The 27043-nt window shown below is 39.7% G+C and overlaps 3 protein-coding genes across 3 annotated transcripts; 2 read left to right on the top strand and 1 right to left on the bottom strand.

The window, feature by feature from the left end:
- Positions 1–1538: 1538 nt before the first annotated feature.
- On the top strand, positions 1539–5107 carry sowahab (sosondowah ankyrin repeat domain family member Ab). Its single transcript, XM_036575515.1, has 2 exons — positions 1539–2015; positions 3578–5107. The coding sequence occupies exons 1-2, from the start codon at positions 1676–1678 to the stop codon at positions 4714–4716; spliced, it is 1479 nt and encodes a 492-aa protein (XP_036431408.1). The 5' UTR covers positions 1539–1675; the 3' UTR covers positions 4717–5107.
- A 5043-nt stretch (positions 5108–10150) lies between these two features.
- On the top strand, positions 10151–14477 carry gdf9 (growth differentiation factor 9). Its single transcript, XM_036575345.1, has 2 exons — positions 10151–10496; positions 13462–14477. The coding sequence occupies exons 1-2, from the start codon at positions 10151–10153 to the stop codon at positions 14391–14393; spliced, it is 1278 nt and encodes a 425-aa protein (XP_036431238.1). The 3' UTR covers positions 14394–14477.
- Positions 14478–18139: 3662 nt separating this feature from the next.
- On the bottom strand, positions 18140–26305 carry LOC118812161 (glutathione S-transferase P-like). The gene is made up of 7 exons (XM_036576926.1): positions 26163–26305; positions 24434–24469; positions 22680–22786; positions 22344–22431; positions 21068–21171; positions 19780–19881; positions 18140–18540 (listed from the first exon to the last, which is right to left on the bottom strand). Coding segments are annotated over exons 1-7 (627 nt in total). The 5' UTR covers positions 26164–26305; the 3' UTR covers positions 18140–18351.
- Positions 26306–27043: the final 738 nt, after the last annotated feature.

Raw genomic sequence — 27043 nt, 5'->3', positions numbered from 1 at the left:
TTTCCCTGTTTTAAAGGAGAAGGAAAGGGAGGATATGGAACAGGGGAAGCGATGTTACTGTGCCTTTTTATACGTTCACTGTTTTGAAGGATTTTGAAGGCCACAGAGGAGCAGCTTAACCTAAGCAGGCCTTCCGCAAAAATCAATGCATTTATTAGTCGACAGTGGTTTCACTGCACTCAGCCGTTGTTATTTATTGCTCTTCTTGCCGTGTATTTTCTTACGCTGAAATCTGACTGAAGCTATGAGTGAATGTGACATTTATTATTTGGATTTGGCCTGTTTTGTAGTTGTTACGCAACACAGTCTTTCAATAAACTGCAGCTTACTGGCTTCATTTCATAAGCATGTGTTTATTTGTTTTATTCTTGCCATCATTTATGTAATATAGTAAATGGTACATGTTATTTTCATTGACACAGTAGAAGGTCTATAAACAGGTACTTTTAATATGAAATTACAGTTTGCATGATTGTGCAAAACATTAATGCTGAAGAAGTATACTGTAACTTGAGTTACCTCTGTAACTGTTCTGTACCAAGGCTTGCGGTACATGCTTGCATCCTTAAAGGCAGCACATTTTAACAACGAGAAAGTAAGCGTAGCAAGTGTAAATGTAGAGGAAATCAACCTGGATTCATCAAAACTAAGACTTTTCCAGTAAGTCTGGGTACAAAGGTATTTATGTGATGTAATTGATGGTCTTATATACAGATATGTTACTCTTGTGCATGTGTCCATGCAGCAATATGGATGAAAATATTGATAAGTTTATCTTTATTAATGGTCATTTATTTCACTCACAAACGTTTCTTACCTTGGTTCCAGTTTCTGCTGTAGTGAAAATGCCGGTGCGTAGATTTTCGACACATGTAGGTTCACTAGTAATTTCAGGTAGCAGATAAAATAGTGATATTTGTAGTGTAGACATACAGATGTCTGGTTCCTGGTGCTACAATGGTGAACAATTTTGACTGCAAATTTTTCTAGAAATGCGCATTTCGCACCAAAACCACTCTGAATGGTTTTGTTTACATCTAAACCATTAAATGATTATGTTTTGCAAAATCGATGGAGTTCCCCTTTAAACTCTTCGGACGTCTGGTTCCCATCACCAAATTCTGGCTCTGTAAGTTTCTCTAGAAGAGAGCATTTCACACCAAACCACTCTGAATGACTTTATTTACATCTTAACACACCTGCTGGAAAAAAAAACCCATGGAAAACATTGTGTTTCTGTGGTTTCCTGATGTTTTTGTGAAGTGTTTTGGCTTTTTTAATGGGTTGATATCACAGTGTGAAGGGTCCTAATGGTTTAACCGGGGACCAACGACTGGTTCTAAACACATTTTATGGTTTCCTAATGGGATCTACAGTGTTCTACTGGTCTCTATTACACTCTATGTAAGTTCACAGGGAGGCAGGGCGGTCTCGGGGGCGCGCATGCTCAAGTTCAGCGCAGTGCGCGTTCACGCAGCCCGAAAGGGGGATTAGAGAGGGGTGAAAGAGGAGGAGGAGGAGGAGGGGATAACTTTTTTGTGGGATAACCGGAAGCAGCAGGTTGTAGAAAAACATCGCGGGGGGGTGGCTGCTCAGTTTGAAGTTCACAGTGCCTCCTCTGCTGATGGACGTTCCGTTTGTCCGTTTTCTGGAGGAACGGGCGGAGGTCTGAGGCATGGCCGTGTCGCAGGGGCTCGTCTTAGCGTTTCTACTGGAGCGCGGAGGCAAAGTGAGGAACTCTGAGCTGCTGGGCGCTTTCAGAGACTTCATCAGCTCCAGCGAGCCCGCGGAGAGGAGGAGAAACAGAGACCTGTTCAAGAACTTCGTCAACAGCGTGGCCGTCGTTAAGCAGATCGACGATGTGAAGTACGTGGTGGTGAAGAAGAAGTACCAGGAGCTGCTCCAGGCGGGGAAAACGGTGGAGGAGAAACCAGAAAGTCTCGGTTCAGCCCTGGAAACATCTTCATCCACATCCCGCACCGCGACCACCACCCAACACAGCAGCTTCTCCAAGCGTGAGTCTCTTTCTAAACCCCGTGGAAGCCTATTCACACCACTTTGTGAACTATTAGTGATTTGCTAGGCCGTTATTTTGAGATACTAAGTCATTATTTTAGACACTATGTCATTATTTTGAAATACTAAGTCATTTTAGACACTCATTATTTTGAGATATTAAGTCATTATTTTAGACACTATCTCATTATTTTGAGATACCAAGTCATTAATTTTAAATGCTAAGTCATTATTGAGATACCTTATTATTGTGAGATATTGTCATTATTTTAGACACTGTCTCATTATTTTGAGATACTAAGTCATTATTTTAGACACTATGTCATTATTTTGAGATACTAAGTCATTATTTTAGACACTCATTATTTTGAGATACAAAATCATTATTTTAGACACTATCTCATTATTTTGAGATAACAGGTCATTATTTTAGACACTATCTCATTATTTTGAGATACCAGGTCATTATTTTAGACACTATCACTATTTTGAGATACTAAATCATTATTTTAGACACTATCTTGAAAGCAAAATGCATCTCAAATGAATGACATAGTATCTCAAAATAATGGCACAGTCTCTCAAATTAATGACTTAAGTTTCATCATTAATACTTATTTAATTATTTTTAAATGGCTTAATTATTTAATTTATTAATTAACTAAATTGAATTCATTAAAGGTTTCATAATTTGAGATGCTTTATGCTATTAAGATGCATCAAGCATCTCAATTTAATAGCATACACAATATATATACAACCCCACTTCCAAAAAAGCAAAATGTAAATAAAAACAAAATGCAATGATGTGCAAATCTTTTAAACCCTGTATTTAATTGAAAATAGTACAAAGACAACATATCAAATGTTGAAACTGAGAAATTTTGTTGTTTTTTAAAAAAATATTTGCACATTTTGAATTTGATGCCAACATCATGTTCCAAAAAAGATGGGATGGGGGCAGCAAAAGGCTGGTAAAGTTGTCTAATGCTAAAAAAAACACCTGGTGGTTAATTGGCAACAGGTCAGTAACAGTGACAGTAAGTAAGAATGGGAAAACATTTCACTTTCAAAACAAAAGCAGTGTCTCAGTTCCCAAAAACTTACACAGTGTTGTTAAAAGAAGAGGTGATGAAGCACAGTGGTAAACAGGCCCCCATCCCAACTTTTTCAGGACATTTTGTTGGGATCAAATTCAACATGGGCATATATTTTTCAAAAACCAATCAAATTTCTCAGTTTCAACATTTGATATGTTGTCTTTCTACTATTTTCCTTTTAAAACATGGTTTACATGATTTGCATATAATTGCATTCATTCTGCACAGTGTCCCAGCTTTTTTGGAAATGGGGTTGTATAATGAGGAAGCTTCTCAAAATAACTTATGTCTTAGTCTTAGTAATGACTTAGTATCTCAAATTAATACCATAGCAATTCATTTAATACTGAAAAGATTATAATTAGGTGGTAGATATTTTAAGTGTCAGGAATGGGCTTCCACTGCAGATGTCTTAAACAATAATAATGATAATAATATTAATAATTCCTATTTCTGCTCAGGCCCGAATGTTAACTGCTGCATTGGTCGTGCTGGGAGTTTATCTATGAAGCCACAAGTTCAAATGAGAAGTTCTCCTGATGGTGATCCCGGAATGATCTCGCCTGCGACAAAGACCAGAACCAGCCTAGATGATTCTTTAACTGCTACAGTACTTAATGTCTCTAATGGCAGAATAGGTAAAACAGGGGCTGTTTTTGCTGTTGTGGCAATAAAATCTCCACCATCACCTCATTTAAAGTCTGAAAAAGTCCACAGCGAGAGGGTGAAGCTCATCCCCAAAGCACCAGATGACCTTGCCGCTCAGCAAAAGGTTCCGTTTGGGGTTCTGCCGCAGCCGTTTGCTGGAAAAAGTAGAGCAGTTGGCTGTAACTCATCATATCTGAGTTCAGCTGAAGGACGTCTCTATAGGTCACTAAGAAGCAAAAGGAGACATTCGGTGGGACCTAGCTCTCCAGCACCGCCAAGGAGCACCAGAGTGACCAAACCGGGTTCTGAAGCCAAGGATTTGGCTCTGATCCCTCTGGAGCAACGAGAACACGACTGGCTGGTAAAATCAGCAACAGGTTGCTGGGGTCAAGTCTACAGCCTTCTCCTGCAGGACGCTGAGCTGGTGGAGAAGAAGAACTTCATCTCAGGCTTCACCGTCCTCCACTGGGCTGCTAAGAAAGGAAACAGCAAAGCGGTGCGTCAGATCCTGGACGTTTCACGGCAAGGTGGCTTGGAGGTTGACGTGAATGCCAAAAGCCATGATGGCTACACCCCTCTGCACATTGCTGCCATTCACAGCCAGGAGTCAGTCCTAAACCTTCTGGTGTGCATCTACAGAGCCAACTGCAACATCCGTGACAACAGTGGCAAAAAGCCCTACCACTACTTACGCAAAGACGTGTCACCTGAGGTGAGAGAGATGCTCGGAGACCCTCGCGTTTCGCTTCAGGTTGCAGAACACGGGCACTCGGATGATGATAAGCACTTTTCGGATGTGCCCAAAGGGCTCAGCACGTTCAGTAAACTGTTTCAGTCCAGTGTGGGGCACAGGAAGAAACCGAGACATCGTCCAAGCTTCCATTTCATCAGTGATGACCAAGATGAGAACAGGAGGGACTGCGCTACATTCAATCGCAGACCGCTACACTAAAACTAATGAACTGACCAAATTAGATGCACTTGAAAATACTTTATTAGTGTAATTTAGTGTTATTTATAGTGTAATTTAATTGTAGATAGTGTGCTCAGAATAACTAATGTGTGTGTGGGTTTCTAGAACAGGTTGATTAGCCTAATCTGTCTGTCACTTTAATCTGGACTATCTCTAATGTTTAGTCTTTAAGCACTGGAAAGATTTTTGTGTTTTAATGTAATATGGAATGGAACATATTAGCCACAGATACTGTATAACCATTTTGACTGTAATGCATTAGTGATATAACAGAATTATATTTAGACAGCAATAAGATGGTTCTTCAATGGTTCTATTCAGAACCATGTGTTGTATATAGAACCATTTCAAGCTTGAAGGGTTCTTTGCACGGTGAAATTGTTCTTCAGATTGATGGAGAGTGTTGTATATGGTTCTATATATCACTGCTGTCGGAACAAAACCTTGTATCTCCATTTTTGTTGTTTTTCAGTTTTTAACATAATTTGAAAATACCTGTTGGCCTTTACACTGTGTGTAAATTTAACAATGAATGGACCAAAAGAAACGGCCCAAAATTACTTGGGAAAATGTCTGGTTCCATTGACTTACATTAAAAGTAAAGTAGGTTTTTTCCTTCTGCTGTAAAGTCACTATTTTGGCAATACAAGGTTTTGCTCCGACAGCAACGATATAGTCTTATATGGTAACAATAGAAGATGAGAGATGGTTCTGTATGGAACTCATGGTTCTAAATAGAACTGTTGCCTTTATCAAAGAACCCTAAAAGAGCCATCTTTTTAAGATCGAGCGTAAGGATTAACAATTTGGGAAAAATATTTGGGAAGAAGTGGACTTGTGGATGTTTGGTTGTTTCTGATAGGTCAAACTCATCTACGGCCAGTTCACCAGTTCCATGTTATTAGGTAGAGTTTCCTCACATTGTTGATATTATAGGTTATAAATAAAAAATTGCAGCTCTTCCCATTTGAAAATTGCAGTCTTTCATGTTGCAATATAGATATAGAAAATATGAATCTTTCAGGTTTAGCTGTGAGTCAGTTACATCTTAATATCAGCACTTGTTTTCACTTGTTGCTGCTGCATAATGAGCCACAACACACATTCAGCAGAAACAATGTTTTTCTCTTCTCTATGAATGACTACTCGCTCGCTAACTCCTACCATATCCGATTCAGTGTGGACGAACGTGCCTCCTCAGAAACACTGACCGCTGTGTTGGAGAATAAAAGAGAGATGTCCGTCTGCTCTGCGTGGGCTGGAAGAATGTTTGCCTTGAATTTATCACGTTTTGCCTCGTTTCTATAAAAGAACAGATGACTTTTTTGATGGCTCTTCAATCAGTACAGCTTTTCTGGGCCGAGTTTCCCGAAAGCATCTCAGCACAAAGAGTATCCTTAAATGGGAGCAGGAGCATCACACTGAATACTCTCTCTGCCAGTTTAGATGATCTTAACACTAAAACTTTTCAGACACCGGGCCCTGACCAGTCAGGTCTATGACTGACTGCAGGAAAGTCGTGGGATTTATTACAAGCTTTAATACAAGCTTTGTTTGGAAAAGTTCAAATAATAAGAATTCCAGAGTAATACATTACAAAAAAGGATGTAATACTAATTTGAAATCCTGCTGTTTCCATTTACAGCCCCTCAAGGGAAATTCCACCAATTTCTCTCAATTTTGTGATAATTATATTGTTGAGATGTACACAAAGTTATTCAAATGTGTCTGATGTCAAATGGTTATTTGTAGAGAAACGTACTAACTCAGATTTCTTTACAGTGGTGGTGATAGGAACCAGGGGTCACGATGTCTGCAACACAAATATAGGCATTTTATTTACTATCCAAAACAATGACTAAGCCTACAAGTGTGTTTCTAAGTGTTTATATATGAAATTGACAATGGTAAAACAAGTTTAAGACTATAATAAATAAATAATAAATAGAATAAAATAATTTACCCTACAGTGCCCTGCACGCACCTCTGTGACATTAATGTATTTTGTATAATGTTTTAAATGTTATCATAAAATAATGTCTCAGACAACATATTTGTGACCATTTAATATAATAACTTTGTGTGAAGGGCCTTTTAGAGGCATTAAACTCTTCAGACGTCTGGTTCCTGTCACCAACACTGAGAACAGTTCTGATTCAGTAAGTTTCTCTAGAACGGAGCATTTCACACCGAACCACTCTGAATGACTCTGTTTATCTATTTAACAATTTAATCATGCAGAAAATCCAAAATTTCATTGGAATTTTCTTTTATGTAAACTCTTATGTAAACTCTAAAGTCTTAACATCGGCCTACAATTTTAGCAAAATGATTAAAATGATCCTACATAGCAAAAGGTTCTATTAGGTGTAACAATAGTGCCTTTTGGTGCTATATAGAACCACTGTGTATATCATTTTAAAAGGTTCTTTAAAGAACTTAATACAACAGGTTCTCCATCATGGAGATAATACACAAAAACAATAACTGAAATCATAAACTTGTAGCTTTGCAACTGTAGCATGAATGGCACACATTGTATGCACTATATGATTCTATATAAAGAAGATTTACTGTTTTCTGGTATTTTGAAGTTGCAGAAGCAGCACCATTTTGGGTTTGTTTGTTCCAACCAGACTTCATCCAGGTGATTCTGATCTGTTTTATGTCCATATTAGCACTGTTTCCCTGACGCATACAGATGGAGTCAGTTAACACTGATCACATACAGCAGACAGAGGCATTTAGTGTACCGCTCATAAATGCTGAGGACAGCCTGGGAGGCATTACAGAGCCTTTGTCCAGACAGTCAGTGATGCAGTTATAATTTCACAGCGCAGCTCCCCCTGAGGCTCGTGTGCAGTGATGTGTCCTGGTCTAAGTGCCCTTGACTCTCAGGGGCTTCAGCCTCTCTACGCAGCCCAGCTGGGGGATAAACTCATTTAAACGGACAGAAAATCCATGTAATCTTCATTTGACTCTGCTCAGTATAATTTCATGACAAATGGAGTCTCCATGTGATGCAGAATTATGGCATACCTTCCCACAGGCTGCAAAGACATTTACTGATGTATCACATCAGTGCAGGTTTTATAAGGTTCTTTAAATTTAAGGCTTATAATATGCAACCTGACATAGTTCTTAGGGGCCACTCGTTGAAATGGCAAGAAAAGTGATTATTGCTGAAGTATACATTGTAGTATATAGGCAGGGTCTTCGTCCACCACTAACCATTTCTAGTTATGCTTCCAGATGCTGGTCTTGGAGGACCCTTGCCCTACACGATTAGGGTCGGGTTAAGCCACCTATTTTTCAAACTTGTATAGTTCTATCATTACGATGTAAACTCATTCAGATTGGTTTGATGTCAAATGTGCCACTACAGAAACTTACAGAGTCAGAATTATTCAATAGTGGGCAGTAGGGCAGTAAGGTTCGGGCCTAAAAAGTATTTTTACACAATCCATTCATGGAGGAGGGCTACATACAGGGTGGGGTAAAGCAAAATGGTATTTTTTGGATTTACCACCAATTTACTATTATCAAAATTACAGGTTATTAGTTACCAGTGTTTGTTTTGAATAGTAAATAAAATGCCTATGTTTGCATTGTAGACACTGTGAGTTTAGTTAGTTCTCTGTCCAAGAAAAAAAAAGTGCTCCAGAATCCCAGAATTCTCATATGTTTGCATTACTGAAGTTCAAACTGGTTCTGTTAATCCAATCAAGCCATTTGTATACAAAAGAACGGGCTGACTGGTTCAGATTACACTCAAGGTACAGTCAATTGTTTGAAAGTGAATTGCTGGTGTCATGTTTAGGCAATAGGCAGCACTGCAGTGTGATAATTAAGGAGATTAGCCTTTGTAGATGAATTGATCTAATCCATCTACCTTAGACTGCATCGTGAGTATAACTACCCAGCCACTAGTCGACTGTCTAGGAAGTTCACAGGGTGGAGCTGCCCAACACCTTTGATACCTGCAGCTTGTAGTAAGGCTGCCCAGGTGTCAGACTACTGGAAATAGTCTGTCACATTTGTAGTTCAGGTATTTACAGAATATAAATGTTTTGTCCGCTGAGTTCTCCAAATCACCACCTCGCTCACAAAATCAAGCAGGTTGGGCAAGGGCATCACTAGAGATTTACTGGACTGGGGGGCTACGCCTATACTAAGGGGGTCTCCTCAAAATATCTGATCATCATGAACTATTAGAGTAGCAATAGGTAGAAAATGTAACACCAAATGGCTGTTTGGTCAAGCTGGCACACGGTAGCTCTGTTCTTCATAGTGTATTACCCACACATCAAGTGCAGTTGGGTAACCTAATAAAGAATCAATGAAAAATACTGTTGACCACTTGATCTAACAATGTACATTGATTTGGGAGGACTAATATTTACTAAAACAGGCTTGAGGTTAAAAATAATATGTTTTTAAAATAAAATAATCCTCCTTTGCAGTAAAATAAAGCTCTGCTGATCGTTCAAACACGGTTTTAGCAATAACCGGCCTTAAACGGTGCAGTTAATGTAGCCTACAACTGCTAATTCACCCTTCAACCCTGAAGGTTGGCGCGCAGACTGCTGGTCACCATAGCAACGCAGACACCCTCGCCTAGCTAGTAGCTAACAAAACAGCAGAGAGATTTCAGACCAACATCGACGATTTGGAGACAAATGGGCTTATTTGCGTTTATACACACTCCAGCTGGTTTCCTGATACGTTTAATCTGCAACGAGAAACTGTCAAACACTAAACTCGCCAGCTTCTTGTTCAAATGTTCCCGTTCCACCTTAAGTGGTGCATCAGTTTTATTCTGGCGCCTCAAGCAGCATTTAAGGTGGAACGGGACAAGTTTAACAAGAAGCGGACGAAGCTGACTTCAGCCTCGTAAATAGTCAAACGCTGAGAGACATTTTCCAAAAAAACTTCTAGTTTTGAGGGAAAGTGCTGCCGGAGATGCGAGAAAAGCGGCCATGGCTGAGCTACAGTTAACGGCAGAGCAAAGCGAGTCCGTGTTTTTGTTTATATTATATTTTATAGCCTATACTTGTGCATTAGGACATACTGAGACACGTTTACGGCCAAGATGGTAAAATGGACATCACTTGTGGCTCCCAAAGCGGTTTTATTTTTATTGAAAGGACAAAATGACTTTTTAACATCTGGATTGCCGTTGAGTTACATTCAGGCGCGTTGTTCTGCTGCACCACTTAAGGTGGAACGGGAAAATTCATGTCAAGCCATAACTGCTCCCATGTCTCAGCACCGGGGCTACACGGCTGAACTAAGGTCACACCCTGCTATGATTGCTCACAGGTGTGAGGTGAAAGGCGACGGAAGTTCTGTTCGGCTGGGGACTCCGCGGTGTCGTCTCGGAAGGTGTTAAAGTGTGATGGATTCCTGGACCATGGCTCAGCTGAGCTGCCCGCTTTGTCGCTTTAAGGCGGTCCTGGTGCTCCTGGTGGTCGGCGGCTCGGGCCTGGCCCTCCTCGGCGAGGCTCTGCTTCCCGGCGAGGACAGCCTGCCTCATCACGGGAACATCCTGAGCCCCCTGCTGAAGGCCCTGTCAGAGCAGGAGCCGTGGGGAGCGGCGGCGGCTCCGCGGACCAGACCTGACTCCAGATACGTCCGCTTCATGAAGAGACTCTACAGGCTGTCGTCCAAGCAGGAGCGCGGCCACCACGAGGCGCCCCATCTGTACAACACCGCCCGCCTGATCACTCCGCGACAGGAGTGCCTGGGCCACAGCAGAGGTAAGGAGACAAACAGGCTCACAGTACGGGCAGGAAACATTCATAACAGATTCACGGTAGGGGCGTACATTAGGTGGGAGACATAAAGCTAAAATATCAATAATGAAAGAAAGCATTAAACGCGTGATTTGCGCACAAAAACGACAAACATTCAAACTTAGACCGGGTGCAGTTCAGCCAGTCAGCCACTAGAGGCCGTGATTTCACCAATGTTTATGTTGTCAGACGGGCAACAAAATACGATAGGAAATAACGAGAGAGTTCAATGTGTTATTTAAATGAACAACAACGAAAATAATAATAATAGTAATAGTAGTAATAATAATAAACAATTTTATCTCCACGCCATGTACTTGCTATCAGTAGGCTATGGTTGCTAAGCAACACAACTGTCAACAATTATTCCATGAACAGGCGGCCCATTTATACACAATTCAACTGGTTTGTGTTTATTTCCATTTTTCATTTATTTTATTTTTTTACAACAGCTTCGAACAAACTTGACTCCACCAGTCAGAATTTAGAACTGTAACCCCTTTTTTTAAAACATATCGTTGCTGTTGGGACAAAATCTCAGATCTCATTTTTGACCTTTTTCATGATGAGTAGACCAATAGAAATAATCCAAAATAACTTGGGATAAATGATTTCTCCTTAAACGTCCATTAAAGGTTAAGAAAGTTACTATTTTGGAGACGGTTTTGTTCCAACAGGGACTACATTCTGTTTGTCTTCACTCGGATGTCCTGTATCTTTGCAACTGAAGCCAAGTTGGCTAATTCTGCCCCGTTGTGCACACTTGCGGCACTTATTTAAGTGTGCCTGCAAGGAACCCAAGGCTAGGGATGAAGCATATGATTACAATATGATGTTTTTTGGTACTCTACGATACATACTAATCAACCTACTTGGAATGAAGTGGCTGTTAGTCTAAATGACTGCGGTGTCATTTAGTGTACTGTAACAATTAAATCAATAAAATCTGGCTGATTTTAAATGAAGTACATTAGTCAGCTATGGGTCAGGTAGCGCTGCAGTGAAGTGGGTTTAGCTCCACATCAGAAAAGTGCTTCTGTAGAGCTCTAAGTACATTTGTATATTTTTGATCTGTCTCTTTCAATAACAGTCTCTGTAGCACGGTGACAGCACGTCACGTCCAGGCTAATGTGTCTGAGCAGCTCACATTTCAAGTTTTACACCTTGTTGGAGTCTTTTTGGCTGATGAGTAGGTTGAGCTGTAGTTGAATGTCCTCTAAAACCAGGCATATACTGCCAGGTGATTTTAGCCACTGTAGATAAGCAAATGAACTAATTTACATGTACAGCCTGTACAGTCTGTCCCAGATTCAAATATATAAACCTAGTGCCCCCAAAATCTCTTGCATTCTACAGCAGCACGTTGTTGATGCAAGCAAAGTACAGACTTAAAGGAGGAAGGCTTAGGGTGCCTTTTGGGACAGCCCTTAGGATGAGGTCACATTACTAGATGATCACCATGTGCACCTGAATAGTCTGCTGATGTGTGGATTGACAAGTTTAGAGTTTTACTGAGTTAGATAGGTATCTGAGCCTAATATTTAAAGATTACTCCATGAGCAGTAGTTTTTATTAACTTGGTGCGTTTACATAGAATTCAATTATTGTTTACTGTCCTGTGTGTGTTTACATTCACGTTTACGGCTTTGAACATGACTCAGATTTTAGAACTGGAAATGTCCATTTTATAAACCGCCTTGATAGTGACACTGCAATATAATCGGGTCTCCCGTTCAGTCAAATATGAGCTACGCCACCTTTTACAAAGCAAGAAACCATTGTTTTTTTTAATATCAACTGACAGCATATTGATGTTTGATTTGTCTGTTTTCACAGGTTTGGCATTCTGGTATTCCTTACGAAAAGTGCTTACCGAGTAAGGCTAATAGCAACCTAACAGTGCCATTTAACTGGTAAATCAACAAATCTGGCTTACAGCAACTGTAGTCAATAATGTATTTGTTTTTTAAAATGCTTAAAAAGGATCAGGGAACCTTTCATACATCATAAGCAAAAATACGAGGGTCCCTTTATTTACAAAAAGGCATTTAAAAATGAGAGACCTTTTTTTGAATGCTAGTTTTTGTATTCAGAGCTTTTTCAGTGCCATTAATCAGTCCTTATTCTTGCTCATTGGATGGTGGACCACTTAGTAATAATAAATAATAAAAAAAGTATTCTAGGCTGACCATGGCCACATTTGAGCTGTTGAGGCTTTAGTATTTGGGCTGCTTTTTCAGCAGTTAAAAAAAAACACTGTGTAAAAGTCAGAGACCACCCTTCATTTATGTAATTTCCTGTCAAAACGGCCATTAAATACAAGTTATTCATTTTTAGCATCAGGAAAAAAACTGAACAAAACATACATTTCAAAGAAAAGTACACAGAAGCCTCAACAACTAAATATATATAACATAATTTGTTCAGTATTTTTAATGCGTCCTTTACTTATTAAGCTTCCATTCTTGTCAGGACACTTGCTTCCACTTTTGCTTTCAGTCCCACAGTGGAAGGATGGACAGAAACACCTGCGGATGTTTTCAGATCTGAAGCAGCTTGATTTTCTCCTCTCTCTCAAAGATGAGAGCTTTAAGTGCTGTTTATCTGATAGTGACATATTTGGTGGTCTGCCAGGTCTGGCATGGTTGTTAGGAGCCCCATTTTCTCTACATCTATTAATCATTTTATGAACTCCAGTTTAGAAAACAAATGTTTTCACTCATTTCTCCTTCCTTTTTATGTCTAATCTTTAGAAATATCTCTTAAAAAATGAATAACTTTGTACTTAATGGCTGATTTGACTGTAAAGGAAATGAATGATGGTCTCTGACTTTTCTCAGTACTGTTTACAAAGCACAGCGTGTCATTTTTTAATCTTCTTGGAGCAGGAGGAAGACTTTGACTCTCAGTGACGTCTTATTTCTCTCAGAATTTTTCATGCAGGACATTTCCTACAGTCTGGACCGCGTCCGAGCCCAGGAGCACTTGCTCAAGTCGGTGCTGCTCTATTCCATCAGCCACAACCATGCGGCCTCTCTCGCCTCCGTCTGCTATCTGCACGTGAAGGAGCACGTGCCCTCGGATGACCGCATCTGCCTCCACTCTCAAGGCTCCCCTTACTCAGCCACGCCTGTTAGCTTCCACGTTCGCGCGGAGAGAGCCGGCCGGCGCAAGTGGGTGGAGGTGGACGTGACTTCATTCCTCCAGCCGCGCATTCGGAGCCACAAGAAGGACATCCACCTGCTCCTCAACCTCACCTGCCTGGAGGACGGCCTCTCTGATAGAAGCCCCATAGAGCTCACGCAAATGGCACCGTCTCTGCTGCTGTATCTCAACGACACCAGCGAGGTGGCCTATCAGAGGGGTTCAGCACACAGCAGGTTTGGTAGCATCACGTCAAACCAGTGGGATATGAAGCCCCTCCGGCACAGTCGCCAATCCGGTTCTGTGAGGCACATGTGGAGGGATAGAAGGAGCCCTCCTAACAGCACTCAGGAACCCAAGCCAAGCACAGAGACCGACCTGCCCAAGTACGAGTACCCCACGGATGACTGCGACTTGTACGACTTCAGGGTGAGCTTCAGCCAGCTCAAGCTGGACCGCTGGATCATAGCCCCCCACAAGTACAACCCCAGGTACTGCAAGGGAATTTGCCCCAGGGTCGTGGGCTACATCTACGGTTCGCCTGTGCACACAATGGTGCAGAACATTATTTACGAAAAGCTGGACTCCTCTGTTCCAAGGCCTTCATGCGTTCCTTCAGAATACGACCCCTTAAGTGTCCTGACCATTGAGAACGATGGCTCTATCGCCTATAAGGAGTATGAGGAGATGATCGCTACAAAGTGCACCTGCCGCTAACACTCGAATCAACCGGTATGAATCTTTTCCCAAAACGTGAAGCACTGTAAGTACTACTGTTTGCACCTGCCATATGAATGTAATGATCAGGAAGAACTCCTGATGACCTCATGTGAGACTGAGAAGTGGTTTCCTTGCTGTTTTGTTCACCAACGACATTTTATCAGGAGAACGCTGCATTCTTATAATTGTCACGTGAAGGTATTTTCTGTCCAGGAGTCAGGTTTGTATAGACAAGAGGATGTAATCGAGCATATGACTGGATGAAAAAGAGTTTTGTTTAACAGTTAGTACTATTTAAGTTATTGTTTTTTGTTTTTTTTGGTGGTTGTGTTTCAGTTTTCTGTATGCTTTAACATAAATGGCAAAAAGTTTTAAATGAGTCTATTTCTGGACAGATTATGAAAAGTGTTATCCTGTTTTCTTATTGGAACACTTTTACAGTCGTTTTTATACCTGTGGATTGCAGAAGGTTGTCAGACGGGCAACCTCTCTCTTCATGATGTCCAGAAAATAAGTTGCCCTAAACTATGGACAACTTGATGAGCGTATTAAATGCTCTAGGGCGTTTAATCATTGTGTGCCAAATGGTTTATAACACACGTCATGTATGTAATTGTCATTCGTCTATGTGCCATGTTCTGGTTGGCTCTGATTTCACACCAAAAATGACTTTTTGATATTCATTAAAAAAAAGTGAAATTAAAAAAAATACAAGCACCCTTGAGATTCTGTTAAAGTTCTTGTTCAGTTACTGCGCTGTACTAAAGTTCACCTGGAACACTGGGACTGTTACATGATTTTATAATCTTAGGAAAATAACTAACCAGACATGGTAGGTCAGGTCCTCCCTGTAAAAAGAGGTAAGCAGTTGCTGTTTTTTTTTTTTATTGTAGCACATCGTAAGTCCAGACGTGTGGCCTAAGATGGGGAAAACATCCATATGAAAACATCTCATAATCTCAGTCCTCTTTATTCTGACTCAAATGCTGTAATAGATTGAGAGAAATAATGTAACACTGAAATAGTTTTCTGTTGCATCTCTGTCTGGGTGAAGTGTCAGTTTAAAGTTATCTTAAGTGTTTAACTCCTTTGGATAGTTACCTTGACAATATAAGGACAATTCCACTGATCTTTCAAAATTTCTGCATAATTTCATAAATAAGATGTAAACAAAGTCATTCAGAGCAGTCTGATGTGAAATTGTCTGCTCTGAAGAAACTTGCCGAGTCAGAATTATTCACAGTGGCGGTGATGGGAACCAGATGTCTGAAGCATTCATGCCTCTAAAAGCTCCCTCACGGGATGTTTTTTACACAAAATTGTTACAAATACATTCCCTGATGCCTAAGACATTGTTTTATAATGGTTTTAAGTTAACATTTTAGGCCTAAAACATATTTTTAAAATACCTTAATGACGAAGAGGTACATGGAGGGCACTGAAAGGCAAAATAGTCCTTAAAGAAGACATTAATTTCAGATTCACCATTATTTTACCATTATTAACTTTACGTATTGAATCTCAGAATGCATGTGTAGGTTCAGTGTTGATTTTTGGTGGCAAATAAAATGACATTTTCATTGTAGTCATTGTGACCCCTGGTTCCTGTCACTGCATGGTAAAGAAAGCTGAATTGGTAAGTTTCTCAAAAAGGCACCATTTCCCATCAAACCACTCTGAATGATGGTTTACATCTTAATGACTGGACTGTGCAGAATTCCCCTCAATCAACGTAGATTGGAAACTAAACGGTTCAGGTCAACTGAAAGTCACACTGCTCCATTTATATATAACTGCACTTCAAGAATGCTGACCATAACTTTTTATTTACACTGTATGTAGTAAGTTAGTTTTATTCTTTGTTTGCTTCATACATAGAAGTGATGGCAGCTCAGATGCTTACAAGAAGTGTGAGATTAGTGTGAGAGTGATTAGTCTGAGATCTAGAGTGAACTAAAGACAGTTCTTACAGCACTGGCTGATGGAGAGATGCCGCTATAGTATCAACGTGTCATACATATAAGGAACCAGCTGGTGGCAGCAGGAAATCTGTAAATTTTACTGCTTGTGCACACTTGCATACAGTTCATGTCATGTAACTGTCCATCTTCTACAAAAATGAGAAATTGTCACCCATGTGAGTTTACTTGGGAAAGAGGTTTTAATATCAGAGATTCATTTTAAACAAAACTGTTACAAGTACCTCATAAAAAACAGTGGGCCGAACCGTGGGCCCTTTGTATTAAATTTGTTCCTGAAAAAGGTTCTACTAAAAAGTCTGTCAGATTCATTACGTGTTCTTAAACCACTGAATTGTTCACATCTTGAGCTCTTGAGTGTGTTTTGATTCTGTTCTTCTCTAAAAAAAATCCAAATAAGAAAACTGGTAAATATCAGAATCTTCTAAAAACTGAGTAAGTGGGTTTGACTGAAGCCCAACGTGTTCACTAGTGAGAAATTTATTTGTAAATTGTGTTATGTAAATTAGAATGTCAATATAAAATTTGTACTTGTGAAAACAGGTTCAACACATTGTCCCTGCCATTTAATGAAGTGTAAGATCTTACATGACAAAATAGTCACTACTAGTAAAATCTTGGTATGTATAATTTTTTAATGCTGTTAAAAACACACATTTAACAAATAATAATTAAATATTCAGCTGATATCAAGCAAATGTTAAAACAGCTTGCTGTAGTGTCTTCCATTCTCCTACTAGCCTACACAGGTACACCTGGCACTGAGCCCCTCCCCTAATTACCCATTGTCCAATCAGAGCTTAACACCTGTAGCCAGGCCTGAGCACCTCTACAAACATTAGAACTCTACCTTTACTTGTAAATAGCGTAATATCCCAAGAGTTCTGAGGGAAGGAAGTTTACATCACTTTCCTAAACTGAAGACAAAAGAGAAGGGGTGTAGGACCTGGATTAGACTGTGTGGACGACTGCACTGACCAATAAAACCCACCAAAAATCACATGGAACATGTTCGTTTGCTCCAAGGTACATGACTAGATATCTTGCTGGCTCACACAGACCTGTTATTGTCACATGACTGAATTTAGTATGAGCTAAAAGAGGCAATGAAATAGATAATCGTGATTACCACTGTTCTCAAGATAGATTAGTAAAAGCTGGCACTACAGGGTGATTCAAAAAGATTCATCCGATTTCAAAGCGCCATATTTTTACAACCGTGAGGCACCTAGGAACCAATCACATACCAATTGAAAGAGGAGGTCATAGAGTTTCTGTCAATGGAAGATGGCTCCCTTCAGTCTGAGGGGAGATGGAGACCCCTGAGCAGAAAGCGTTTATGTTCTCCACTTCAATAAGAGTGAATCCGTCATAACTGTGCAGCGTGATTTTCATCAGCAGTTGTTGGTTCCACAACACTGGAGTGAGTACAGTTACACCCGACATGCTCAATAGAGTGTGGGATGAGTTTGACTATGGCGTTGATGTTGTCCGTACAGCTGGAGGAGGTTCATATTGAGCACTTGTAAAATTACATTATAAACTTTATGCTCATTTAAACCATTTACAGTTTACTGCATTGTTCTGTAATGATTTACAAGTGAAATAAATCATTTTGAAATCAGATGAATCTTTTTGAATCACCCTGTACTTACAAGATCTAATGGGGCATGCACACTAAATGTGCAATGTAAATGTTTATCCTTAAAATGCTTATATACAGTATAAACTATAACCTTAAGACAACTGAAAACACACACTGCATGTGTTTTTCTGGCTTTTTTATTTCCAATAAATGACAAATACATTTTAGTCAGTCAAAAAGAGTATCAAACAGTGTTAAATCTTACCAAAAACAAAAGGTACCCACAAAGTGGAATGCTTCACTAATCAATATGTCATATTGAGGTACGATGAGGTTTACAAGTTGATGGCTTTAGAGCAGATCTATCTACACTCCTTCAGCCCAAGCAGAATTACTGCTTGCCGTTGCCATTGATGGGCAGTTTCTTGTAGTCCTCTGAATCCAGAAAAGCTTTGATCTTGGGGCGGGCGGACAACGTCTCCACAAAGCTCTTAAGGGCAGGGAAGGAGTCCAGGCAAGTGGGGCTCAGCACCTGGTGGTTCAGCAGCACCTCAAAGAGGCTGTAGTCTGCAAAGGAGACCTGTGGGCAGAGAGACGAGGCCAAGTTAAGAAGAAAATCAAACGCTCACAGAGCCTTGGCCAAACAGCACCAGTTTTCTATTAGTATTGGTTTTTAATTATAGTCTTGCACCTGCACTGCACCTGCTCTACTACACCTGATTTATGAAGTTAGTATGGGTGTGACAGTATAAAGTACTGTATTTAGAACCGAATAGCATTTTACTTATTTGGGGTTTGTTCTTAGGTAAGAATAGAATCTACACACTCAAGAGCACAAAGGGAGGACAATTCTGAGGTTTAAGAACACGTCATGAATCTGACAGACTTTTTTTGTAAGACCTTTTTCAAGAACACAGTTCAGAAAAAACTTAGGAAGATATTGATGAATGAGGCCCAATAATATTTCCATTTCATAATAAACCATCATTTTAAAGATGTTTTTTTTCTGTGCTTCAAAATGTGCCTTGTAGGGCACAACAATGTATTAATAGTGTATTTCAGTGAATGAGCTAAAATAAGCTGCGGTGTAAGGCATGTGGTACTCAGATGAGGATGACTATATTTACATACTTGAGAGGATTCACTGAACTTGTTGTGGATCAACGTCTTTTCGTCCGATAATTTAGTGCTTAAAAAGTGCTTCCACACAAGATTTCTCAGGCATCTTTACTTTTTTGTCCACCAAATTAGGGGGGCAGTTTGTTGAGCCTTTTAATATTTTATTTATTCTAGACATTTTCCATTTATAAACAATGAAGGGTCAATCTACAGGCCTTTACTGATAATGTATTGTAATTTAAGCTTCAATTTTTTGAGTGTCAAAGAAAAGGAAGGCAAAGCTTCCAAATACTAAACAAAGAAACCACTATTAATGAAACAAATACTCTAATATTCAAATGATCTGCACCAGCCTAAATGTACCATCTTTTAACATGGCTAGCATGTTAGCTTGTGGCTGGTCCATTAGACTGGGACATTATAAATGGCAGCTTTCAGTGTTGCTGCTAAGAAACGAGTTTGAATGGTTCGGTCAAATACTGTACTTTTACATTGTTGAACGCTCTCATAAACTGACAATAGAAACATTAACATACTGGATGTGCTTTTAAGCACTTATTTTTTGCTGCATTGAAATTGCATTGAAGTGAGACACCATCATATCATGTGGAACCTAATTATAATTTCTGTGAATTATTACAGCCCTGGAAAATAGCTAAGTTGGATTAGATGGGAGATAACAACACTAGCAATGTCATACCGAGTCACCGACGAGGAAGCCACTTTTGTTCTTGGCCAGAACAACTTCGAACCTGCACAGGTGGTTGGGCAGGTCTTTGATGTAGGCCTCTTTACCAGTTTCCTGAGAAACGAAACAATGGAAGAAAAATTTAAGCAATTACAGTTGGAACCACAGCGGCTACATGTTGGTATTCAAAGTCTACACCTTTATTTTTTATAGCCCTCTGTAGATGATAAAGGTCTTTAAAAAGTGACAAAATCAAAGCAGGTATGATCTGCCTTGAGATTAACATAAAGTTCCACCAAGAAACACTGAGTGTGTTTACATGTGCTTACATGCGCTTAATAATCTGATCATAACCAGATTTCTGTAGTTATCTGATTATTCAAGTGGTCATGTAAACAGCATCCTGTGATTTCTTAGATCAGAGATCTACAAATCCGATTAAAAATGTGACAAAGAGAGCTGATTACTTTAGCTCAGTAATCAGATTTCTCAGTGCATGTAAACTCTCACTCTGATTTCTTTCTGATTTCTCAGTCCGTGCATTTGCGAAAACAGACTGCAGTACTGGAAATAAGCAAGCAGTGTTTAAGCACCCACAATATGACAACAAAACACATGAACTAGAATTTATATCTTCAGAATAAGTGGCTTGACGTGGCTTGAAAAAAAAAAAATTCAGCTTTACATTACGTTTACGTCACGTCGTCTTCTGCGAGTTTATTGGCTGGCTGCAAAGCAGAAATCCGATTACTGCCTGACTCACGTAGACCCAGAGTTTCCCCATTATATGATTAATCAAGTGTTCATCAATCATGTTGATTGGCTTACTGACAAAATCTGATTTTCTGCAGTTATGGAATAATTAAGTGCATGTAAACACACTCAGTGAAACTCAAGCCAGTTTATAACTGTACAGTGCCCCCAATGAAAGTTGGACATTTAACATGTTCTCTCTTCGTTAACCAAGAGACCAGCTGGAGCAACTGCTGCGATGTTTTTCAAGTCTCAACGTACAGCTTTAGTGTTTAATATTAAACTTAAGGATGTGGGTGATGATCGGTAACTAGTGAATATGAGTCAAACATTATCTACAATGCTTAGCTGGCATCTTCACATCAAGCCTACTGCAGAGTTACAAGTACTCTATACAACCAATTCACTAGTACCTGAGGTGGTCTTACAAAGAGTTTGTGTATTTGCCATTTTTGGTGTACTATTAAAATTGCTAGGTGTACACCGACCATGGTCTATGTATGTACATGCTGTGTAAATACGGCTAAAGAATAAACACAGGGCTTACATATTCCTGGTAGATCAGTTTCATGTATTTAAGGCGAAGATCTTCAACTCCGTCAGCAAACATGTCGATGAGGCCGGCTTCATTGTCGTTCTTGCCATAAGCACCTGCACACAAGTGAAATCAAGCCAGTTTTGTGATTTTTTTGGTCTGACTCAATTCTTCTACTGTACATTGGAAAATGTTTTTCTTTGAGGACTTGGCTGCTCAAATTCTGTAATATAGCTCATTGATTTTCGCTCAATGGCTGAATGAATAATCATATGCTTGATAACATACCAGCATTAACGTGCTTACTGTAAATAAGTAAACCTGGAAATTGGTTCGGCTATACATAAGCTATACTACTATACACACACACACATAATATATATATACACATATACATACATATATATATATATCATACATATATATATATATATATTATATATATATATATATATATATATATATATACATATATATATATATATATATATACACATACATATATATATATATATATATATATATATATATATATATATATATATACATACATACATATATATATATATATATATATATACCATACTATACATATCATACATATATATATATACACACATACATATACATATATATATATATATATATATATACATATATACACATATATACATATACATATATACATATACATATATATATACATATATACATATATACATATATATATATATATATATAATTTATTTCTATATATTCTATAGTCATCTGAAGTTCTATGATCATCATTCTATAGTGAGTGTCATGCTCATACTAGGAAGTCTGGGTATAAGCAAATTTCTCTATGGGAAAAATGGATACCGTTTTCAAAAATCTGTATCACTTTGTACTAAAATGCCTTGTGAACATTTTTCCTTTGAATGTCACTGGATTCTCTGAATTATGAAGTTACAAGTCACTGCTAGTTAGCTAGAACTATTGCGCCCTGAACTGACATCATAAGACTGGCAAACTAACCTAAATACCCCACACAAACCAGCAAGCTTGGTTAAGCATGCTGGTTAAGTTGGTTTAGCAGTAGTAGCAGTAATAGTTCACAAAGGCACTGTTCTTTACGTTCTGTTTAAATGTTATGATGAATGGACCTACACACATGATCCAAAACCACTTGGAACAAAATCTTTTTACATTAACTTGCATTGAAAGTTTAAAAAGTTTCACATTAAAGATACAAAATAAAAAGATACACATTCTGTCACTGATGCATAGATGCTGAACAAATAGTTACCAAGTCTGCGACCCAGATGCCTCAAAATGGCATTTGACTGAAACAAAACCAGGTCACCATCCTGAAATTTGGGCAACTGTCCAAACACCTATAAAAGACAGAAGACAAAAAAAAGTAGATTTTAATGAAACACAAACCTGGAATGCGGAGTAGACTATACAGAATACCACAGTGCTGGTAATACTGCATGACTGTCACTTTCATCATTGATGCAGCTCTTAATGTTCTAATGAAGGTCTGCATTTGGGAGTTTGGTGGAATAAAGGTGGGGATTTTGGGGGGGAACTGAGAGATGATATCAAATGAAAGCAGCAGAAGCCTTTATGAAACACTCACGCAGGTTTTCTTCAGGTCTCCCTTCATCCACTCCTCGAAGTTTACCACAATCTCCTTCCACTCCTGACCCTGGTCAGACAGCATTATCCGTGTCGCACCACATCGGCCTAGCACGGCATGACACAGAGTCATAAGGTCATTACTATGGCAACAACATCCTATAATCCAGGGGTGACCAGTCTTATCCACAAAAGGCTGATGTGGCTGCAAACAGTTGGTCCAATCTTCCTGATTGGTCATATGACACTTGCTCCTGCCTGGTTGGATTGAAAACCTGCAGCCACCCCAGCCCAGTGCCGACGAGACTGATGACCCTGATATAATCCCTCACGCATGAATGTCTACATTAAAGGGGAAGTCCACAGATTTTTCCAAATTTCTGCATAGTTAAGGGGTAAAGATGTAGAAGTCATTCAGAGTGGTCTAATTTGAAGTGCTCTGTTCTAGAGAGTAAAAGTTGTTCACAGTGGTGGTCATAGGAACCAGACGTCCGAAGAGTTTAATGCCTCTAAAAGCTCCCTCACAGAAACCATTATTACACGAAATGCTTATGAACACACTCATATCAAAAAGGTTCTTTGGCTTGTAACCACAGTGGAACTCTTTGAGATGCGCTATTAAACCCGTTTCATCTACAGCACATTCTCTATGAATCTGAAGAACGCTTTAATCGTGCAAAGGGTTCTTTGAGTGTTCATGGTTCTATACAGAACCATTTTCTTTAGTAAAGAACCCTTGAAGAACCATCTTTTTTAAGAGTGTAGGCTGTCTGATACCTGAGATACTGTTACAATAGTATTGAGAACGTTTTGGCCTAAAAGTTTTTTTAAAGCCATTTATGGTGGAGAAATGGCAAAATCCCATAAGAACACGTATTTTATCGGATTTAACTCGGATTGTAAATAAAATAGCTATATTTAAATAAAACTGCTAGAGACATTGCGACCCCTGGTTCCTATCACCACCACTGTAAAGAAATCAGAGACAGCAAGTTTCCTTATGAAGCACCAATTCATATCAGCTCTGAAGGAGTTTGTTTACATCTCAACAAATTAAGTATGCAGATATTTTGAAGTTGGTGGAATTCCCCTTGAAAACAAATGACACCGAATCATGCACTAAAAAAGTATGGAACACAGTGGTTAATATGTGGAATCAGTTTGTGTAGGTAACCAAGTCTTTACTGGCTGACTGAATATGGTCCATTGTTGCATTTGAATAATGCAAAACGTGGTTATGAGTTTTGAATATGAGGCAACGCACAGCCTGTGAATCTGCACTGATTTGTATGAAAGCTAGAGTTACTCGGCCACTCCTCTCTCCTATGGCTCAACACTCTGCCAACCCTTGTCCATAAATTAGGTCAGAGAGTTTCCAAACTGAGGTCTGATTGGTCAACTGTGAAGAATGCTGAGAGAAACAGTGCCAGAGATGTGAAAGACAATCAAGTCTTGTAAAGCTCTTTTATTTTAAGGGTGAATCGGTCAGTTTGCTTTGGAACCAAATCAAATCCTTCCTGGCTGAATGTTTGTCCAGTACCGGCCCTTAAAATGGGAAATTTTCCAGCTCATCTTCATTTGCAATTCATTCCGTCTAACTGCCAGTGCAGCGAGTCGCTTGCTTAACGGCATCTCATTTACTATCCCCACTAAGGCAGCTGACCAACATGAATGCTCATAAGAGCCTGTGTTATAAAGCCTACAGGGTCAGGGCTCAGTCACATGATGGTGGAGGGGATTAGGGTTCTCACATACCTCTCACAGGAAAGTAAGTGATGGTGTAGGGAGCCACTAGGGTGAGGAAAAAAGAGACAGAAGGAACAAGATAAGTGCACTCCTTACTCTATTCACGTCATGCTATCAAGTCACACAGACCAAAAATGGATGCATGCAAGACGACATTAAATCACATATTCATAACAATGTGCATGCAGTGCTGCATGTCCTGCACCTTTCATAGTGAAACCTACTTGTGAAATCGTAACCGCTCGTCTCCGAACAGCGATTCAGACTGACCTCAAACCGCCTTTCAGTGCAGCTCTCATGTTATGCAACTTGGCTCGGAACCAAGATACTTTTTTTTCTTCATTCATTCACTCACTCATGCAGTGCTTTTGAGCTCATTTTCGAGCTGTCATTATTATTGTTATTATTATTATTATCACTATTATTACTATTAAAAGTCGTGCAGCGTCGAAAAACTTCTGTCGAGCTAGAAGTGAAAACCAAGCTAAAGGTGGCTTTCTATTCGCCTGCTTCTTATTCGAATTTTCCGTTCCACCTTAAATGCTGCAGCGGGTAACTACTCACTGCACAGGCGCCAGACTGTATCTACTGCACCAGTTAAGGTGGAAGCGGTCTTCAGCTTCTTTCAGGCGCCAGACTGTAAGTGCTGCGCCGTTTAAGGTGGACCGGAAAGCTCGAATAAGAAGCTGATCACCATTGTACGGGCGTCAGACTGTAAGTGCTGCGCCGTTTAAGGTGGAACGGAAAGTTCGATTAAGAAACTAATCCGAGCTTCGTAAACGCGTCGGAATGTAACTGTTGGACCGTTTAAGGTGGAACGGAAAGTTTGAATGAGCTACCTTGAGCTTTGTACAGACGGAAGTACAGACGTAGTGCACTATTTAAGGTGGAACGGAAAGTTCGAATACGAAGCTGACTTGAGCTTCGTACAGGTGTCAGAAATATGACTGTCGCACCGTTTAAAGCTCGACTGAGAAACGAACCACCTTCGTTTGGCCGTCAGAACGTAACTGTTGCACCATTTAAGGTGGAACGGAAAGTTCGAATAAGAAGATAAGCACCTTCGTACGGGCGTCAGAACGTAACTGCTGAGCCATTTAAGGTGGAACGAGGTGTCTGAATAAATAAAGAGCTAACTTCACCTTCGTACAGGCCTCAGACTAGAGGGAAGTGCTGTATCATTTAAGGTGGAACGGAAAATTCGACTAGGAAGCTAACTTTTGTTTCGTACCGACGCCTGACTATAACTGCTGCACCATTTAAGGTGGAACGGAAAGTTCGAATAAGACGCTAACTTCACCTTCGCACAGGCGTCAAACTATAACTGCTGCACCCTTTAAGGTGGAACGGAAAGTTCGAATAAGACGCTAACTTCACTTTCGTACAAGCGCCAGAATGGAAGTGCTGCCCCATTTAAGGTGGAAGGGAAAAGCCGAATAAGAAGCTATTTTCATCTTCGTCCAGACGCCAGAACGTAACTGCGCCATTTAAGGTGGAACGTAAAGTTCGGATAAATCGGCGCTAAACTCGTTTCCTCACGCACACTGAGGCATGCAAAATGCATGCACCGTTCAGTATATTAATGCAATGTGCACATTTAATCCTATACACTGCAGCAAAGCCTTCTATAACCTAAAGGTTACTGTGCTGATATCACTGTAATTTTACGTGATGTTGTAGTACCAAAGTGCTAAAGCTACGCTAGAGCAGTAAGAGCAGGAGGCAGCGAGCTACTTACTTGTCTCGGGTTGGTTGATTGGACCGAAGTTTCTTTCCTGCGCGTCTCTGAGTGGAAGTCTTGGAGCGAAGACGTCGTGGGTCGTGCAGCTGGTTTTATAGGCTGTGACCGCCTCCCGCTTATTGCTGAGTCACGGCGCTCGGCTGCGTGTGTGGAAGTTGACACGGGTAACTGGTTCTCTATGAGAACAACACAAACAGCCCCAGCCCTGTCCAGCGAACAGAGTTCTTTAAAAGGGTTCTCTCAGGTTCCTACTGAGTGTCCTTCCCACTGTGCATTCCCATACACACTTGGAAAAATAGTTCTTGGGTTATTTAGTAAAGAAAATGGTTCTATATAGAACCATGAACACTTGAAGAACCCTTTGCATGCTTAAATAGTTCTCTGCATGGTGTAATGGTTCTTTTGATTGATGGAGAATGTGTTGTATATATCTATATAGAACCTTTTTGAAAATAGCACCAAAAAGGGTTCTTCTATTGTGGCGAGGTTGACATCGTCACAATAGGAGAACCCATTTTGGTGCTACATAGTGCTACTTTCAAAAAGGTTCTCTATAGAACCATACACAATACATTCTCACAATCTGAAGAACCATTTCAACATGCAAAGAACTATTTGCATGTGAAGTGTTCTTCAAGTGTTCATGGTTCTATATAGAACCCTTGAAGAACCATCTTTTAAGAATGTAGAACTTATGGTTCTGAATAGGACCATTGCCTTTACTAAAGAACCCTTGAAGAACCATCTTTTTTAAGAGTGCAGGATGATATAAGTTCTGATCATTAATGTTATTATGGTGTTTTCATTGGAAAGTGGGCTGGAACAGTTTAGTTTACTATTTCTTTTTAAAGCCACTTATTGCTTCACATTGCTGCTAA

The sequence above is a fragment of the Colossoma macropomum genome, unplaced genomic scaffold, assembly GCF_904425465.1.
Source record: "Colossoma macropomum unplaced genomic scaffold, Colossoma_macropomum, whole genome shotgun sequence".
NCBI lineage: Eukaryota > Metazoa > Chordata > Actinopteri > Characiformes > Serrasalmidae > Colossoma > Colossoma macropomum.
The sequence above is the reverse complement of the archived record's forward strand: the minus strand, read 5'-3'. Positions and strand labels throughout refer to the sequence as shown.